Below are 18554 nucleotides of genomic sequence, written 5' to 3'. Positions count from 1 at the left end.
AAAGTCTGGTGGTAAAAGTAGCTTTTGTTATTAAGAACTGGCATCTCCTGGGAGCTTGATTAGAAGAGTCCTTGATTAGAACAGTCATATCCTGAGGGGCCAGGGACAGGTGGGGATACCTTCTGCCTTCTTCGGTTTTCCTCACCCATGTCCAGAGTTGTTCACTATAATGGGCCACCTCCTTCAAATTCTCTATGGTCCTTAGCTCCAAAGTGAAGCCTTTTTGCTCCTTCTGCTCCCTTCCCGTCAAGGATGGACCTGATGGGCACATGCCCAAGCAGTGCAAGAGAGGTGGCCCAGGTCAGAACAAGTATCTATCCTCAGAAGGATCATGTTACTGAATCTCATTTATACCTGTCACAACCACCTGTTTCACCTTTCTTCCTTGCCACAGTTGGCCAGTCAGTCCTGAAAGATGTTAGCAAAGTGAAGAAGCTGAAGCAGTCCGGAGAGCCCTTCCTGCAGGATGGGTCCTGCATCAATGTAGCCCCTCACCTGCACAAGTGTCGCGAGTGCCGCCTGGAGCGGTATCGGAAGTTTAAGGAACAGGAGCAAGACGATTCCACTGTGGCCTGCCGCTTCTTTCACTTCCGGAGGTACCCGAACTTCTCTCTTTGTCTCCTTCCCAGTTTCCATTAATGATACATAACTACCACTGTTTTTCTGAATCTGTAAGTATATCTCACCATCTTCCTCTTTGTTTTCCTTACCTCTCTGCTCTCAGACTCTACTGAGGCTCTGCCACAGTAGACACTTAGTTGTTTGGATTGTGAAATGACATGTGGCTTTGTCCTTAGAGAATTGAAGCTGAATAGTCTTAGCTGTCAGCCCCTGACCTACACCGAGTTATTCCTAACTCGGGTTCCATTTGAAACTGGTGGTATAAGCAGAGCTCCATTTTGGATTATGAGTCTGCCTGACCGCTTACTCCACTCTTCAGCACTAAAGTAACTTGAGTCCCCTAGAAAGAAGGGGAAATACAGTTAGGAGGTAATATGACTCGTCTTTGAAAAGAGAAAGCCAATGAAAATCCTAGGAATATCCTCTGCTTTTACCAAACAACAGCTATTTAGTCACTTCTGCTTGATAAACTTAGATGAAGAATTTCTTCTAAATGATCTTTCAAGAAACTGTAATTCTTAAAATAAAGAAATCCAAATGGTTTACACAGTGTGGATTCACTTGTTCAGCAAATGTTTAGATTTTATTTATTTATTTTTTTAGAGAGGGAAAGGGGGGGAGGAAGAGAGGGAGAGACATATTAATGTGTGGTTGCCTCTCATACCCCCGCCCAACCGGGTATGTGGCCTGCAACCCGGGCATGCGCCCTAGACTGGGAATTGAACCGTCAGTGCTTTGGTTTGCAGGCCAGCACTCAGTCCACTGAGCCACACCAGCCAGGGCTTGTTCAGCAAGTGTTTATGGAACACATCATGTGTGCTAGTCATTGTTCTGGGCACTGAGGATTAAGCAGTGCACAAAACTATCAAATTCCAGGCCTTGGGAGGTTTGCATTGTAGTTAGGGAGGCAGGGGAAAAAAGGTTAAATATATGGTATGCCAGCTGATATTAACTATGAGAAAAATAAAGAAGGGAAACGGAATTGAAATGTGGGGGGAGGCTAGAGAGGCTACAGTTTTAAATAAAATGATTCGAGGAAGTGAGATTTGAGCCCTGGCCTGAAGGAGGTTAGGGAGTGAGCCACACATTTTTCTGGGGGACAAGTATTCCAGGTAGAGGGCACAACAAGAGCAACTTGGTGTGTTTATGGAGCTAGGTGACTGAAATAGAGTACGCCAGGAAGGAAGGGAGTTAAGGGCAAAGAGTTAATGATGGGTTCTGATTTTAAAGGGCTACTCTAAGGGCTTTGAGTTTTATGTCGAAGTAAGTCATTGGAGGTTTGGAACTGATGAGTGACACTGATGAATGTTTTAGAGGAGCACTGTGACTACCTTTTTGAGAATAGATTATATTGAGGCAAAGGCAGAGAGAAGAAGCTGTTGCAGTCATCTAGGTGAGAGATGGAGATTTAGTGCAGGGAGGTAGCGACAGAGGTGATGAAAAGTGGATGAATTAAGGATATATATTGAAGACAGAGTCCACATGTTTTTCCGATGGGTTAGATGTGAAGTATGAAAGAAAGAAAGCAGTCTGCGGCCTCTGGCCTGAACACTGGCAAAATGAAACTTGCTCATGAGGAGATTTCTCAAGGAAAAGCAGGTTTGGGAAGGAAAATGGGGAGCTTTAATTTGGGCATCTTATATTTGGGATGACAAATGGAGCTCCTGAAAGGGCAGCTGGCTATACAACCCTGGAGGTGAGAGAAGAGGTCCAAACTGGAGATAAAACTTTGGATGTCACCAAGTATTTAAAACCATGAGTCTAGTTGAGATCACTTAGGAATGTAGATAGAGAACAGAAGCAGTTTAAGGACTGAGTTCTAGAGCTCTCCAACATTTAGAGGTGGGAAATATGGGGAGGGTAAAAGAGGCTGAAGAAAGAACAGCCCGTGAGGTATCCTGGAAGACAGCTGAAGAAAGTGTTTCTGGGAAGGAATAATGAACTGTGGCAAATGCTGCTGATTGGGTCAGGAAAGATAAGGACTGGTTGTGGCCTTTGGACTTAGCAAGGGGGGGGTGACTTTGTCAAAAGCTGTTTTGGTGGATTGGTGGGGGAAAGGATGGGAGTGGATTAAGAGAAAATAGAAGGGAAAAGAACTAGAGCTGGCAACAATCAATACAGACCACTCTTTCAAGAAATTGCTGTAACGACCAAGTAAATGGAAGAGAGAGTGGGGTCAAGAGGACTTTTGAGATACAGATTGTTAGAGGATTTTTGAGGTAGTAAAGTTCAAATTCTGACAGTGATTCAGCAGAGAGGAAAACAGAAGATGCAGAAGAGACAATTTGTGAAAGAGCATAGGTGGAGAGAGTGATCTTTGCTAGGACCTAGTTCGTTCATAGTAGCAGAAGATTGGATGGTGTACGTGGGCCCAGTTGCAGGAAGGTGTGGTGGTGAGAGTTTGTGGGAGCTCTCTTCTGGCTCTTTGTATTTTCTCAGTGGAATAGTTAGCAAGGTCCTCATGGGGGAATTAATATTGGAGGTTTGAAAATAAAGATGTTAACTAGATGGACATCTAGGAGAGGAAGCACACCAGGAAACTATTGTAACTGCCAGGCAATATTAAGGGCTCACCTGATACAGGTGGACATCAATTTAAAGTGTGACGACACGACTTTGTGTTTTCCTCTGGTCAGTTACTTGTGGGGACATAGATGTGAGAACGAGTGGAGAAACTGATAGACATTTGGTGGGACGGCTTTTTAAAGAACTCAGACCTACTAGGTATTAACAAACTTTCTGATTAGTACAGAGCATGCATACTATGTTGGTCAAATGTGATGAAAATTCTTAACTCAGACTGATCCCGGTTACGTCTCATTCAGTTTCACTTAGGTGCTAGGATTTGGGGTGTGTGTTTGTTTGCATGGCTGCTGCCCTTTACTATGCATTTAACTGTCTGCCTTCTTGCCTCAGGTTGATCTTCACTCGAAAGGGGGTACTCCGTGTGGAGGGGTTTCTGAGTCCCCAGCAAAGTGACCCTGATGCCATGAACCTGTGGATTCCCTCTTCCTCCCTAGCAGAAGGGATAGACCTAGAAACCTCAAAATATATCCTGGCCAACGTTGGGGACCAGTTCTGTCAGCTCGTGATGTCCGAAAAGGAGGCCATGATGATGGTAGAGCCACACCGTAAGGCACCATCTTGCTCTTCTTCCCTGCACTCCTATTTGAAACCTTTGTTTTCTTTTGTTTAGGGGAGGAGTGGAAGCAGTGGCAGATGGCATGTTCTGTGGATGAATTAAGACTGATAAGGCTTCTCTGTAGCAAACTATAAAGCTGAGGGCATTACAGTATCCAGCAGACCTCATTCTTTTACCAAAAACACCTTCCCTTGCTTGCCTTTACATTTTTGTAGCACAGCCTCCATAACAAGCATTTTGATCTCTGCTTGGGTTTGGTTCAGTCTGAGTATTTTCAGTTTGCTTTGAACCACCTTGTATCAGTAAGTGATGCTCTATGGTTTGTGCAGAGATGAAGCGCTACTGGGCACCATCTTTCATACCTAGAACTCACATTATTCAGGCACTTATGGTTCTTTCCATGTCTGAGATACCAGATTATATGTCTAGGCGAAGGTAAGTTGTTCTATGAAATTATTCCCTACTTTTCAAGAGAAGCATCCTCTTATTTCAGACTCCCCCAAATTGAAAATTTTATAGTATCTTAAGTAACAACCTGTGACACTTGTTCAGAAATATTAGAAATTCCATATATTTTGTTTCTCATGAATCTTTGAGCTTTATTGCTGGACAGAATGACTTGAGTAAGAAACAGTGGATCTGGGTCTTTTGCTGCTGTTCAGGAGAGTTGATACCAACAATATTTCCCTCCCTCTTCCCACCAGAGAAAGTGGCATGGAAGCGAGCAGTGCGTGGGGTACGGGAGATGTGTGATGTATGTGAAACAACTCTCTTCAACATCCACTGGGTTTGTCGCAAATGTGGATTTGGGGTCTGCCTTGACTGTTACCGGCTCAGGAAAAGCCGTCCACGCAGTGGTAAGCAAGTACTGTCCTTTGCAGTTCAAAAGGTAACTTGTCAATGGAGGGATGGCACTTGGAAATTGGAGCAAGAATGGGTTTGCGTGCCTTCTTTAGCCTCTTAGCTTCATTCACTAAAATTGCCAATATTTTAGCATCATCGGGAAGGCTAAAATGAGCCAAGAAGGGTGGTTGTTTATCTTCCCTTGTTTTGTTTTTAATAACATCCTTATTGAAATATAATTTGTGTGTCATAAAACTCACCCATTTAAAATATACAACTGAAAAGTTTTTAGTGTATCTTCAGGGTTGTGCAGCCATCATTACTGTCTAATTACATTTCCATCATTTCATCACTCCCAAAGGTGGTGAAACGACTTGTAGACATTAGTAGTTATTCCCCACTCCTTCTTCCCCTCAGCTCTTGGTAACCACTAATCTACTTACTGTCTCTCTAGATTTGCCTATTCTGTACATGTCACATAAATGGAATCATACAATATTTGGCTTTGTGTGATTGGCCGCTTTTCACTTAGCATACTGCTTTAAAGTTTCATCCATGTCATAGCACGTATCAGTAATTCATTCATTTGTGCTGACAAGTAATATTCCATTGTTTGGGCATACTGCCTGTTGATTCACTTATCAGTTCATGGGCATTTGGATTGTTTTCACTTTCGGCTCTTACCAAGAGTGCCTCTATGAACATTTGTATAGAAATTGTTGTGTGAACCTATGTTTTTAATTCTTTTGAGTATATACCTAAGAGTATAATTATTGGTCATATGACAGTTATATTTTAACCCTTTCAGAAACTGCCACACTGTACTCCAAAGTAGTTGTACCATTTATAATTCTACCATCAATGTATGAGGGTTCCAACTTTTCAACCAATACTTGCTATTGTCTGTCTTTTTTATTACAGCCATCATAGTGGCTATGGGGTGGTATCTAGCTTTATAGTTATGATTTGCATTTCCCTGATAACTAATGATGTTGAGCATCTTTTCATGTGCTTGTTGGCCCTATGTTTATCTCTGGAGAAATGTCTATGCAAATCATTTGCTTCCCTTTGTTCTTGCTTTATCTTACAACATGCCAGGAGTCTGCCTTGCTTCTTGTCTTCTTCATTCTCCCATTTCAGAGATACAGTGTAACCATTGCAATGGTAGCCTAGGCTACTGGGATTTGAAACCCACTCCCATATCTTACTGTACCAGCTATGGTATCTTGGGGGAGTTACTTAACCCCTCAGAGTCTCAGTTTCCTTATCTATAAAACGAAGACAATATGAGTACTTCCCTCACAGCACTGTTGTGAGGTTTAAATGAAATAACACAGGTAAAGTGATGAGCACAGGGCCTGACACCCACTAGGTTCTGCATGTCAAGTAGCTGTTAGATATTCCACTCCTGCCCATGAATGATTAACTGCTGTAGGAATTGCCCTCCCGCCATTAAAACAAAACAAAACAAACAAACAAACAAACAAAAAAACGAAAAGAAAACACGAGAAAATGAGATGAAATATGGGGAACCACAGTTTCGGACATTGGGCAACAGGCAGTATGAGGCTGTGACCCCTGTGAGAAGGGAAGAAACAAAGTGAACTCTGCAGCTGCCCCAGTTCAAGTCCTGGAGGCGGTTTCCAGGCTGTAGCACAGGGAAAGGCAACTGAAACAGCTTGGCAATCTCACTGAACTGAGAGAAATCAGCATCTGAGCAGAGTGAGGCAGAGTGCTGAAGAAGTCACAGCTGCCTAGAAAGAGAACACCAGACAGCTGCAAAGAGATCTCGTCAGTTTTTTGGCTATAGAGCAGGGGTGTCAAACTCATTTTCACCGGGGGCCACATCAGCCTCGTGGTTGTCTTCCAAGGGCTGAATGTAATTTTAGGACTGTATAAATGTAACTACTCCTTAACTAGGGGCAAGGAGCTCGGCGCTGCTGCTGGGTAGAAACAAGGTGCCGGGCCAGTTAAAACAAGGTAGAGGGCTGGATTCGGCCCACGGGCCTTATGATTGCCACCTGTGCTATAGAGTGATCTGCACATGCCTGAGATGAAACTCCTCAAGGCTTTCCAAAAAAGAACCTTCCGAAAGAAAGTGACTGAATAGTTTGTAGAACTCACAATTTGTATTCACACCAGCCAGAGCAGAGAGGCACTGGGTAGAGTCCAAAAGGGTCACGCCTTAGTAGTGGAGGAACTAGAAATCTTAAACATTGCTGATAGGAATGCAAATTGCTACCATCACTTTGGAAAACAGTATGACCATTTCTTATAAATTTAAACATAAACTTAACATAAGACCCAGCATCCCACTTCTAGGTATTAATAAAAGAAATTAAATCATGTCCATACAAAGACTTGTACTTGAATATTTGTAGCAGCTTTATTCCTAATAGCCAAAAATTGGAAACAATTTAAATGTCCACCAGCTGAACAAAATATAGTATATCCATACCCTAGCATACCACTCAGCCATAAGAAGGAATGCATTACTAGGCATGCTGCAGTATGAATGAATCTCAAGATCATGACGCTAAATAAGAGAAACCCAACGCAAATGACTATCTACTGTATGTGTCCAGTTACATGAAATTCTAGGAAAAGTGTTAGAAGGTCAGTCTGTGGTGCTCAGGGGTTGAGATGGGGGTATTGACTGCAAAGGGCTCAAGGGAATTTTAGGCAGGGAGATGGAAATGTTCTGTATCATAATTGTGGTAGTATTTATACAACTGTCTCATTGAATTTTTTGTGTGTAAATTATATCTCAGTGAGGCAGGTTTTTTTAAAGTTAGCTATTAATCTTTGAGCCATGAGAATATTGTCTTTTAAGGTCTGAAACTCTGATTCACTGAGAGGGATACACCTTGTGACCTCATAAAATAACTGAAGGCATTTCATTTGTTTCAGAGACAGAAGAGATGGGTGATGAAGAGGTTTTCTCCTGGTTGAAATGTGCAAAGGGACAGTCCCATGAACCAGAGAATCTAATGCCCACACAGATCATCCCTGGCACAGGTAAGGAAGTTCCTTTTTTAGAATTAGTGAAATAGTTTATTTCAGCCTGTATTTTTTTTAAACCTCACCAGATTTCTCTGAGAAGTTGAATCATTAGGTAGGTGTTAGATTATGTGCAACCCCTGCGTACACTTTGCTTCACCTTTCTAGTCGGAGAGCTTGGTTACTTTTCCAGATGCCATTTTACATCCCTATGGTAGGTAGGAGCAGAACAGAAAAGGTTAGTCCCCATGCTGTCAGAGAGACCCTTGGTTTTAGGCTTATAGAAATCCAGCTGAAGCTAATCAAACCTCTTGAATCCATGAAGAAGGCAGTTTAACAGTAGGAATAAATGGTCATTTTGTGTCACAGTCCCATTTTATTTCATTGATTCCTCCAGACAGTCACTTTCCAGCTTGCACACTTCCACTAACACACGTGCATTAAAGATGGTGAATCTGCCTTAGCTGATGGTGTGGCTCAGTGGATTGAGCACTGGCCTGCAAACAGAAAAGGTTGCGGGCTGGATTCCTAGTCAGGGCACATTGCCTGGGTTGTAGGCCAGGTCCCTGATTGGGGTCCTGCGAGAGGCTACTGCTCGATGTTTCTCTAGCATATTGATGTTTCTCTCTCCTTTCCCTCCTGTCTAAAAATAAATAAATAAAATCTTTAAAGATGGGAATCTGCAAAATTACTGCCTATATTCTCCACCCTATATTCTTCCGCACCCCGGTAGGGGGCACTCAAGAGGCGACCACTCATTGATGTTTCTCTTTCTCCTTCTCCTCCCCTCTCTCTAAAAATAAATAAATAAAAATAAACATTGAAGAATGTACCCCCTAAAGTTTTGCCCGGTGGATACCTTGTTAATGTTTATTAGAGGAGGGAAGAGACTGTTGCTTAGTGGTTATGAATTCACAGAACTTTAGGATTAAAGTCTTAGTACTTCCATTGACCAACTGTATGTACTTAAGTAAATGACCTAACTTCTAAGTCTCGTTTTTATCATCAAAAATGGAGGGGAAAGCTGCTACCCCATTGAAATGTGGTAAGGATTGAGGGAAGTAATTTAAATAACATCTTTAGCACAATATCTAGCACATATGGGCATTCTAATATTAATTGTTGTTATTGTCTTTTTTCCAGCTCTGTATAATATTGGAGATATGGTACATGCTGCCCGGGGCAAGTGGGGAATTAAAGCAAACTGCCCTTGTATTAGTCGGCAAAACAAATCTGTGTTGAGACCTGCTGTCACCAATGGGATGTCACAGGTAAAGTGGTGTGTATGGAAATAACTGAGTGAAACTTAAGTTCTCAGTACCACGAAATTCATACCTCTGTTGTACCAGACTACACAGGATTCCCGGGGAGTTAGGGAAAGGATAGAGAAGCATTTCTAGAAAGAACCTAAAGAGGGTTACTCAAGGAATTTTAATTCCCTCTGACTGGTACAAGTTTCTCTTCATTCATCTTTAAAACCAGTTCAGGCTTAGTTGATAAATAGCACAAAGAGATTCTTTGCATTTTGTCAAGATTTATACTGTACCTCAGGGTCCAGTGTAGATGAACAGTATAGAAAAGGTTAGTAGGAATTCAGTCTTGTGCATGGTTCCTATCCTTGTCGTGTGAGGTACAGAGGATAGAAATATGAAGATTGACCTGCCGAGCTGCGATCATTCTATCCTGAAAGCAGTCCCCAGCCTCCACGGAGAGTCAGTGGTTTTCCCAGTGCTCTGTCAGAGATGGAGGTCATTCCTGTTTGATCATGACTATTTTGAACAAGAGGCTGTATTTTTTTTTTTTTAACACATGCATATACACACACACAGCTAACTTCTTACATTTGGGGGAATTAATGCTGAGGGACTTCAAGATATATTTTCAGTAGAGTTGCCATATTAGAGCAAATCATGTGGAAAGTTCAAAAATAGAATAATAAACATTTATTGAGTTCATGTGTGCCAGAAAATACTCTAACCTCTTTGCAAATACTATCTCATTTAATCTTTAGAACAGAATCTTGAGCTCTATGAGGTCAAGTTCTTATCACCAATTTGCCATTGCAGAATTTGAGCCTCTGACATGCTAACCAAAACCTTGTTTTAGTTTCAAGTCTTGTTCACTCTCTTTCCATAGAACCTAGCAGTTTCTGTCACATTATATAGGACTCAATAAATATATGTTGAATGAATGAATGAAGTTACTGTTTATGGGACAGTTTTAGATTGTTTTCCTAGACCTAGTAGAGTCATTTTAAGTAGACCTGTTTATCCATTACTTTTGCTCCACAAGAATGGCATTCTAACCATGTTGGCTGGTGTTCTGTGCTTTAGCTTCCTAGCATAAACCCTAGTGCCTCTTCTGGAAGTGAAACCACCTTCTCAGGTGGAGGAGGAACTGCAGCGGTCACAACTCCAGAGCCTGATCCCAAAGCCGACAGCACCGACATCAGAGCAGATGAGCCTCCGAAAGCAGACAGTTTGGCATCAAACAGCAATAGTGAGCTCAAAGCCATCAGGCCCCCTTGCCCTGACACAGCCCCACCCTCCTCTGCCCTGCACTGGTTGGCGGATTTAGCAACTCAGAAAGCTAAAGAAGAAACAAAAGGTGAGATGAACCAAAGCCTCTGCCCTGCCTGTGGGTGGAACACTTGAGTTATTCTGGGATTCTTCAGACTCACACATTATCATCCACATTTATGAAACGTGCCACTTGCTTCTCTGGCTGATCACATAAAATGAGGGAATCTCTTTGACTTCTTTCTAGAACTGAAATGTTTTTTAAAACGCACATGCCTGGGCTCTACCCCAGGCCTCTGTAGTCAGAATAGATGCAAGATTTTTATTAAGCTTTCCAGGTGGCTCTGTTAGGCAGCTAGGCTTGAGGGCTAGACAGGTTTCAATGGGCATAAGAATCACCTGGGGAATTGTTAAAAATACAGGTTCCTGTGCCCCACCAGAACTATTCAAGGAGGATGTCTTAGAGTAAGACCAGGAATCTCCATTGTTTAACAAGCATTCCAGGTGATTCCAATACAAGTGTCCTGGAGACCCACTCGAAGAAACACTGTCTTAGAAAGTGAGGGAGACAAAAGATGGATGGGAACAAAAGGAAGTTTGAAATCCAGATCTGGAAAAGAAGAAATAGGAGAGCTTCTCCCTGGCCATGGGACCTACCATAGTCATAGCTCGTCAGGCTTGGCCCAGACAAACTGTACATAGTTTGGGAACAGGGGAGGGGAGAATCTTTTCCCCTTGCCACTTGGCTGAGTTTTAGGAGTCACTTGCCTGCTGGGTGTTCTTTGTCGTGCCTAATGCTGTCCCGGTTATGTTCTTACAGAAGCAGGGTCCCTGAGGTCGGTGCTCAGTAAAGAGTCTCATTCACCCTTTGGGCTGGACTCCTTCAACTCCACTGCAAAGGTCTCTCCGTTGACTCCAAAGCTTTTTAACAGTCTGTTACTGGGTCCCACTGCCTCCAACAACAAAACAGAAGGCTCTAGCCTTCGAGACCTCCTTCACTCCGGGCCCGGAAAGCTTCCTCAAACCCCCTTGGACACAGGCATACCCTTCCCCCCGGTCTTCTCTACATCCTCAGCAGTAAGTGTCCTCTCTACAACTCTAGCCTTTGCTGCTTTTCCATGAAAGAACCATCAGTGATCTGATAACTGGGTTAGAGGGTATGTGGGTGACCTGTGTTCTCTACATTGTCCAGCCAACAAGATCTTTCTTTACGTTAAGTTTGGGATCCTTTTAAATAGTGAGCCTTTTGTTAGGAAGTCAGTGGAAATTGACACATTGAAATGTTCAGTCATCATTGTTTTCTTACAGGCATTACATTTTTTTTTTAACCTAGACAGTACTCATGGTGTATTCTCTTGGGTATCTAACAAATACTTTAGACCTAACACATCTAAGAGCACGCTCCTGATCTACCTGTGCTTGCCCCTCCTTTACGTTTCCTCTCTTGGTCAGTGGCATCTTCATTCTTCCAGTTGTTTGGCCAGAAATCTGGGAGTCGTTTGGGGCTCCCTTCTCTCGCACTCCATAACTAATCTGTCAGCAAATCCCTTCAGTTTGGTCTTCAAAATGGATAGAGTCCACCCATGTCTCATCAGCTCCACCACTTTCCCTCTGGTCTGAGCCTCTTATGTGAATTTTTGCAGTAAATTCCTTTTACAGGTTATCTTTATTTCTTCCCTTTCCACTCCGCAGTCTATTTTACACAGCAGCTAGGTAATCCTTTTAAAATATAGGTCAAATCATGTCACCTCTGCCTAAAAGCCTTCATGGGCTTCCTGCTTCTCTTAACAATCCAAGCAGTCTTTCCAGGGGACTTTAAGGCTCCGCCCCATCTGTGTGTCTTTCCCTCACTTTTCTGATGTCACCCATCACTCTCCCTCCTGTTCACCCTGTTCTGGCCACGCACACCTTCTCGCTGGTGCTTGGCTGTGGCCCGGCATGCACCCTCTTCGGAGCCTCTGCACCTGTCCTTTCCTCTGCCTAGAGCTTTCTTTCTCCAGTAACCATGTGGCTTGCTTCATCAACTTCTCCTTCCTCCTCCCAAAATGTTATTTCCTCAATAATCCTTATTGTTAGGTCAGCTTTTTAGAAAGTCCACCCCACTCCCGTCCTCTGCTCATACCTGTTTTCTCTACACTTACTGTTTATACCGTAGCACTTAGGGCCACCTAAGTTACTATATATTTTATTTATTGTCTGCTCGCCTCTCCTTATAGGCATTGTTTGCTGCTTTATGTACCACTCTGTCCCTGCCGCAGTGTAGATGTTTAGTAAGCAGTTACTGAACAAGTGAATTCACAAGGTACAATTATGAAGATTCAGTGAAAAATCTCCCTCCCAAGGTGTCTCCCAGCCACCTGGTTCCCTTTCTGAAGGTCACTGTTGTGTCACAAGAGTCCTTTCAGTGATATTATCATGTGTAATAGCTTCCCCCGCTCTTTTTACACAAATGTTCTACACAGCGTTTTTCTGTCTTCAGTTTATATCTTGAAGATCATTTCAAACAAGTACATAAATATGTTTCTCATTCTGTTTTATAATTAATGGCTGAAATTTGATCAATAGTAGGTGGTTGAGTCTTGTACAATGTGGGTCATTTGTATCTTCTGGATAAGTGATGTTAAAGAAATTATTTTGGTTCTATATTTTATACTTGCTCTGAGCCCCAGTCTTTCTTTTTTCTTTTTAAATTTTCCCAGGATGTTTGTCATTTCATGTATTCTACAGAGATAATGATTACTTCATTATTAACACTAACACTTCAGACATTGCAGGGATAGAATTATCAAGTTTACAGAAACCCCAAGTATTGCATCCCTTGGGCAGTGTGGCCAGAAAAAAAAGATTGATAATTTACTCTCAAAGTAAATGACCTTTTTCACTCAGCGATAGTATTTTGTGATCTCTCTGGTCTACATGCATATGCTCAATACAAATTAAGGGCTAAATGCAAAGATATTCCTTAGGCGTCAGATCTCTTGAGGCAGAGGGAATCTCTCAGTGCTGTTCTTTCATTAACGTAAAGAAAGTAATGAAGGATAGGGAAATTTAAGATACTGACTTAATAGGTTCCCCCCTCCAATTATAAAAGACATTTTAACTTTTATGAAATCTAATGAAGTAGATGAGAACTCCTTCTTATGAATACAACTGTTGGACAAATTTTTTAATGCTCTTTTCATGCCGCCTCAGTCAGACTTACCCAGTGGGTTTGTGTCTGGCAGGGAGTGAAGAACAAGGCCAGTCTGCCCAACTTCCTTGACCACATCATCGCCTCAGTGGTAGAAAATAAGAAAACCTCAGATGCTACAAAGCGGGCCTGCAGCTTGACTGATACTCAAAAGGAGGTGAAGGAGATGGTGATGGGGTTAAATGTGCTAGACCCCCATACCTCTCACTCCTGGCTCTGTGATGGGAGGCTTCTGTGTCTCCATGACCCCAGCAACAAAAACAATTGGAAGATCTTCCGGGAGTGCTGGAAGCAAGGCCAGGTAAGCAGGAGTGAGGGGTTCCCTGGGCTGCCTTTGTGTCACAGCTGCCCGGGGAGTTGCAGTGTCTCTGGAAGATCTTTGGCCAGGGAGATGTCAGCGTAAGTAACTTCATTGTAAATAGTCTTGTTACTTTTGAGTTTTCTTCAGTTTTTAAAAACCAAAAGATTCCTGAAAAGACATTGTGGATTATTTTATTTCTAAGCTGTGTAGCTCTGTGTCGTTCACAGGGCAGTTGAAATTCCTGTTAGGGGGTGGTGATCTGGTATTAATGACACCTTCAGGGGAAAATCCTCAGTTGTGATGTGTGGGGTGGGTGGAAGTGGTTGGTGCTTTTGTAGGTAAATGTTCCAAAGCCACACAAGTTTTTGTGATAGTGTGATAACACTGCCTAATTTTCCTACTCTAGCAGGTACTTGAGGAAGGGGGAGGTTATAGAATTGTCTGGATTTTTTTATTCTCACTCTGAGGAAGTGTTCTGAAAGGTGCATTTGTCAGCTTTTACCTCTCACCTCAAAATAGTGGTAGATACCAGGGCAGCAGAAGTGGTTTCTGTGGTGCTCCCCCAGGATGAGAATCACGTGTTGTGTCATGGAGTAGGAGTAGTTTCCATTCGCTGTGGCTGACAGGTTGAAACCCATAGGTTCTGAAACTGGGAAGGAACACTACATCATTACAGACAAGAGGCAGCCTCCAGGAAACCCTTCTTCTAGTCCATCTCTTAGTCCTGAACCCCAAAGTATTCCTAAATGGCATGACTTTGTTTCCACAGCCAGTGCTGGTTTCAGGGGTACATAAAAAGCTCAAGTCCGAACTCTGGAAGCCAGAAGCCTTTAGCCAAGAATTCGGAGACCAGGATGTAGACTTGGTGAACTGCAGGAACTGTGCTATAATTTCCGATGTGAAAGTTCGGGATTTCTGGGATGGCTTCGAGATCATATGCAGTAAGTAGCTTTTATATCTAGTTCGGTAATGGCAGGCTGGGAAGTAAGCGTGTCAGTGTTCAGCCCTGCCCATGGAATAACAACTTACATCCTCTTGGCTGTAGGAACATTCTTTCCTGGCGCCAACAGGTAGCTAGCATGGCAGTCACATCTGAGCTCAAGCAGGTGATCCCACAGGATGTGTGGAGCATCCTTTTGCTCTGAGGAAGGGGTATAGAGTCCCTCTGAGAAGGAAAAATACAGCCCATACTAAAGCAGTGGGTGAGGAAAACAGCCCATCTACTCTGTTGCGGGGGTTTTCAAGTCTGAATATAAGAGCTTAGCCTCCTAAAACTTGTAGTCACTGGAAAATCAGGCGGTGGCTGATCCAGATGTTTGTGGGGGTGTTTCTGTCTTCCAGAGCGATTAAGGTCAGAAGATGGACAGCCAATGGTGCTCAAACTCAAGGACTGGCCTCCGGGGGAAGATTTCCGGGACATGATGCCAACAAGGTCAGTGAACTGCAGGGTCATCTGGAGAGACTTTTGCCTTGCTGAAGTCATTACAACGTCATCACAGAAAAATGAATTTTGCCTCTTTGCTTTTTTCCCCAGTAACAAGTTAAGTCATCTTTCCTGCTTTTTGGTAGGTTTGAAGATCTGATGGAGAACCTTCCTCTACCAGAGTATACCAAACGAGATGGCAGGCTCAACCTGGCCTCTAGGCTACCCAGCTACTTTGTAAGGCCTGACCTGGGCCCCAAGATGTACAATGCCTATGGTATGAGAGCAAGGCCATATTGCCCTTTTTTTTTTTTTTTTTGGACACAACTGTTCCCATTCCACCTATAAAGAGGGTATAGAGCCCTGGCTGGTGTAGCTCAGTAGATTAAGCACTGGACCTGTGAAGCAAAGGGTCACAGGTTCAATTCCCAGCCAGGGCACTTGCCTGGGTTATGGGCCAGGTCCCCAGTTGGGGGTGAAGAAATGCAACCACACATTGATGTTTCCTCCCCTCTTTCTCTCTCCCTTCCCCTCTGTCTAAAAATAAATTAAATTAAAATTAATTAAATCTTTGAAAAAGAGAAAGAGAGTATAGAGATGATAGAGGGCAGTGCCGGGTGCTAGAGAAGTTAATAGTATCCCAGATGGTTTTGAATGTGTTTGGTTTTGCCATACTAATTTGCATAACATCCATATGAGCCCAGTCCAGAAGCTTGTATATTTCTAGTAGTTAGAAAGTTTTCTCTCAAAAATTCTATCCAAGGAAACATGATTCTTGGTTTTTAAGAGACTTGATAAAATAACAGTGAAGAGGTCTGAGTACCACGCTACCTACCCAGCTCTTTGCGAAGTTTCAGTAATGTTCTAAATCACTGTAAAAGCCAAGCTATACTTGAATGTTACTAATACTCATATGTGTTTTGCTTTTGAACAAGAGAAGAGATCACTTAGGGGTGGAGGGGTTTGGTTCTGTGGCCAAAGCTAAAGAAATGATAGTGTCAACCAAGCTAGAAATGGGTCTTAGAACACTAGAAAAGATACGAACATGGTAAACAGACATATTCTTTCTTCTCCCAAAGTTACTCATGTAAGAACATCTTAGAGTGTGTTCTTCAGAGTATTCCCTTCACCTTGCATATCTTTTACCTTCAGGCTTGATAACGGCGGAAGACAGAAGAGTTGGCACAACAAACCTCCACTTGGATGTGTCTGATGCCGTCAATGTGATGGTGTACGTTGGGATCCCCATCGGGGAGGGTGCTCATGATGAAGGTACGATTTCTAGAACTCCCTGCTTCAGCATGGTGAGACTTGACCTTGGGAGCAGAATTGGATGTCTTCCTTCTCAGTCAGGGAAGTCAGGGACAGTGGCTTTTTCTTAAATCTCTACCAGGCCTAATGTGTCGTAAATGCCCAGTGGATGTTGCGAGATGCAGGCAGGTTTTATCAGAGAAGAGTGCTACTTGTGTATCTTACCATTCTCCTCCTGAGAGTGCTGCCCTTTTCCTCTGAGTGAGTGTGTAGTGCCTCAAAGAGGAATGAAGAAGGAATGGCCAGCTAGCCTACTTGGTCATCAGCCAGATCAGCTGTGGGATGACAGATGATAAAGATAGGTCACACGCACAGAAACGAAGCATAAAAGTGATATTTTGCTTTATACTCCCTGCTATCTCAGTACAAGATTAATGTGTTGATTATGGAGGTTTTAGAAAACATAGGGAGTTCTATAGAAGAAAATAAGGAACTCAAAATCTCAAGTTCAGGGATAATCAGTATCATTACTTTGGCATATTTCCTGCCACACATTTGATTTTGATGCCTCATACCTGTAGCTCTTTACTATGTTGTCCTTTGAGGTATTATAATAAATAAGCATTAGAAGCCATCCTTCTTAAAGATTTTTATTTATTTATTTTTAGAGAGAGGGAAAGGGAGAGCGAAAGGGAGAGAAGCATCTATCTATAAGGGAAACATCAATTGGTTGCCTCTTGCATACCCACAACCAGGGACCTTGCCTGCAACCCAGGCATGTAACCTGACTGGGAACCAAACCAGCAACCTCTTGGTTCATAGGCCAGCGCTCAGTCCACTGAGTACACCAGTCAGGACAGAAGCCAGCCTTCTTAACTTCCTTAGCAGAGAAGCTTTATGCTTTGTGGCCTTAAATCCATAAAGTCCAGAGAGTTTAGATGAGATTTTGAGAAAGTACAGAGTTCATCTGTTTGCAGCAGGAAATAACCTGCAATTTGAACATAAGATATGGCTACACGGTTTGAACAAGAAATATGTTTTAAAGGAAAACTCTGCCTCCAAAAAGTGCCGAGTCTCTGTTGAGTACAAAAGATTAGGGTCGATCCTCCTGTATTTGGGAAGCTCAGACCTATATGAGTTTTGATTAATTCTTTGATTCTACCTTTATTACTCCAGACAAGTATAGTGGAGACAAGAATAGTGGAGACTAAACTTGTTTGAATTAGACATTTTGCTTCACTCAGAGGTACTAAAATTGCTAGTTACGTTGAAAAATGGCATTTTGCTCTTTTCAGAGGTACTCAAGACAATTGACGAGGGAGATGCTGATGAGGTGACAAAGCAGAGGATTCACGATGGAAATGAGAAGCCCGGGGCTTTGTGGCACATCTATGCAGCCAAGGATGCAGAGAAGATCCGGGAGCTGCTCCGAAAGGTATGCTCCTGGGCGGGCTCCCAGCTCACAGATAAAGGTCTGGGGTTGCTGAGACAGCCTCCCTAGGGTTTCTCGTGTAGGAGTCCGTTGGCACTAAAGACCTGTACCCCTTGTCAAAATGCGCCAAAGGCCTGAATCTACACTTAGAGGGTGTTGAATAAAGCAGAAGCTTTGGCCCACCAGGGATGTTGCTGTAGCAAGTTGGATTTATGCTGTTAATAATTTTTATGTATTTATTGATTTTTCTCTTTGTGTTTGGTCATGGCTTCAGGTTGGAGAAGAGCAAGGCCAAGAGAATCCCCCTGATCATGACCCAATTCATGACCAAAGTTGGTACCTGGACCAGACTCTCCGTAAGCGACTCTATGAAGAGTATGGTGTGCAAGGCTGGGCCATCGTTCAGTTCCTGGGAGATGCTGTCTTCATACCTGCTGGAGCCCCACACCAGGTGGGTTTCATCTTGGGAGCTTGGCCTCACAATTCCATGGGCTTCCTTATTTGATTTTCTTGCTAATCTGGCAGTAGATATAAATGGCTGGATTAGACAGATTGCTTTGAAGCTATAATTTATTTTTGGTTTTTGAATTTTCTTCTGTATGTAATTTTAAATGCCCATTAAAATGTTCTTCAACAGTGGAGACTGTTAAAGCTAAGGTGAAAGTCACAGCTCAGGTCCCTGTGCCATACCCCTCTGCAGTCCCTCATCCTGCCCTCCCTGGAGGCAGCCTGCTGTTAACAGTTTAGTGATATTTTTCTAGATCCTTTCCTGTGAATATAGCAATGTTTTATTTATAAATCTATACTTATAATTTTTCTGCATGTGTTGTTT

At 42.8% G+C, this 18554-nt stretch overlaps 1 protein-coding gene across 1 annotated transcript in view; it reads left to right on the top strand.

Annotated features, from left to right (window-relative positions):
• KDM3B (lysine demethylase 3B) overlaps positions 1–18554 on the top strand; it is a 56460-nt gene that overhangs the window by 31900 nt on the left and 6006 nt on the right. Inside the window, exons 9-22 of the mRNA XM_045819546.1 lie at positions 395–596; positions 3538–3752; positions 4468–4620; positions 7517–7624; positions 8750–8877; positions 9940–10213; positions 10946–11202; positions 13350–13616; positions 14386–14557; positions 14958–15048; positions 15186–15316; positions 16192–16311; positions 17586–17725; positions 17997–18173. Of these exons, the coding sequence (XP_045675502.1) occupies positions 395–596; positions 3538–3752; positions 4468–4620; positions 7517–7624; positions 8750–8877; positions 9940–10213; positions 10946–11202; positions 13350–13616; positions 14386–14557; positions 14958–15048; positions 15186–15316; positions 16192–16311; positions 17586–17725; positions 17997–18173 (2435 nt within the window). The remainder of the gene's footprint in view (positions 1–394; positions 597–3537; positions 3753–4467; positions 4621–7516; positions 7625–8749; positions 8878–9939; positions 10214–10945; positions 11203–13349; positions 13617–14385; positions 14558–14957; positions 15049–15185; positions 15317–16191; positions 16312–17585; positions 17726–17996; positions 18174–18554) is intronic.

This window comes from Phyllostomus hastatus, unplaced genomic scaffold, assembly GCF_019186645.2.
Source record: "Phyllostomus hastatus isolate PE091 unplaced genomic scaffold, TTU_PhHast_1.1 phas_contig_150, whole genome shotgun sequence".
Lineage (NCBI taxonomy): Eukaryota > Metazoa > Chordata > Mammalia > Chiroptera > Phyllostomidae > Phyllostomus > Phyllostomus hastatus.
Note: the sequence above shows the minus strand (reverse complement) of the source record. Positions and strands in the feature narration are given on the sequence as shown.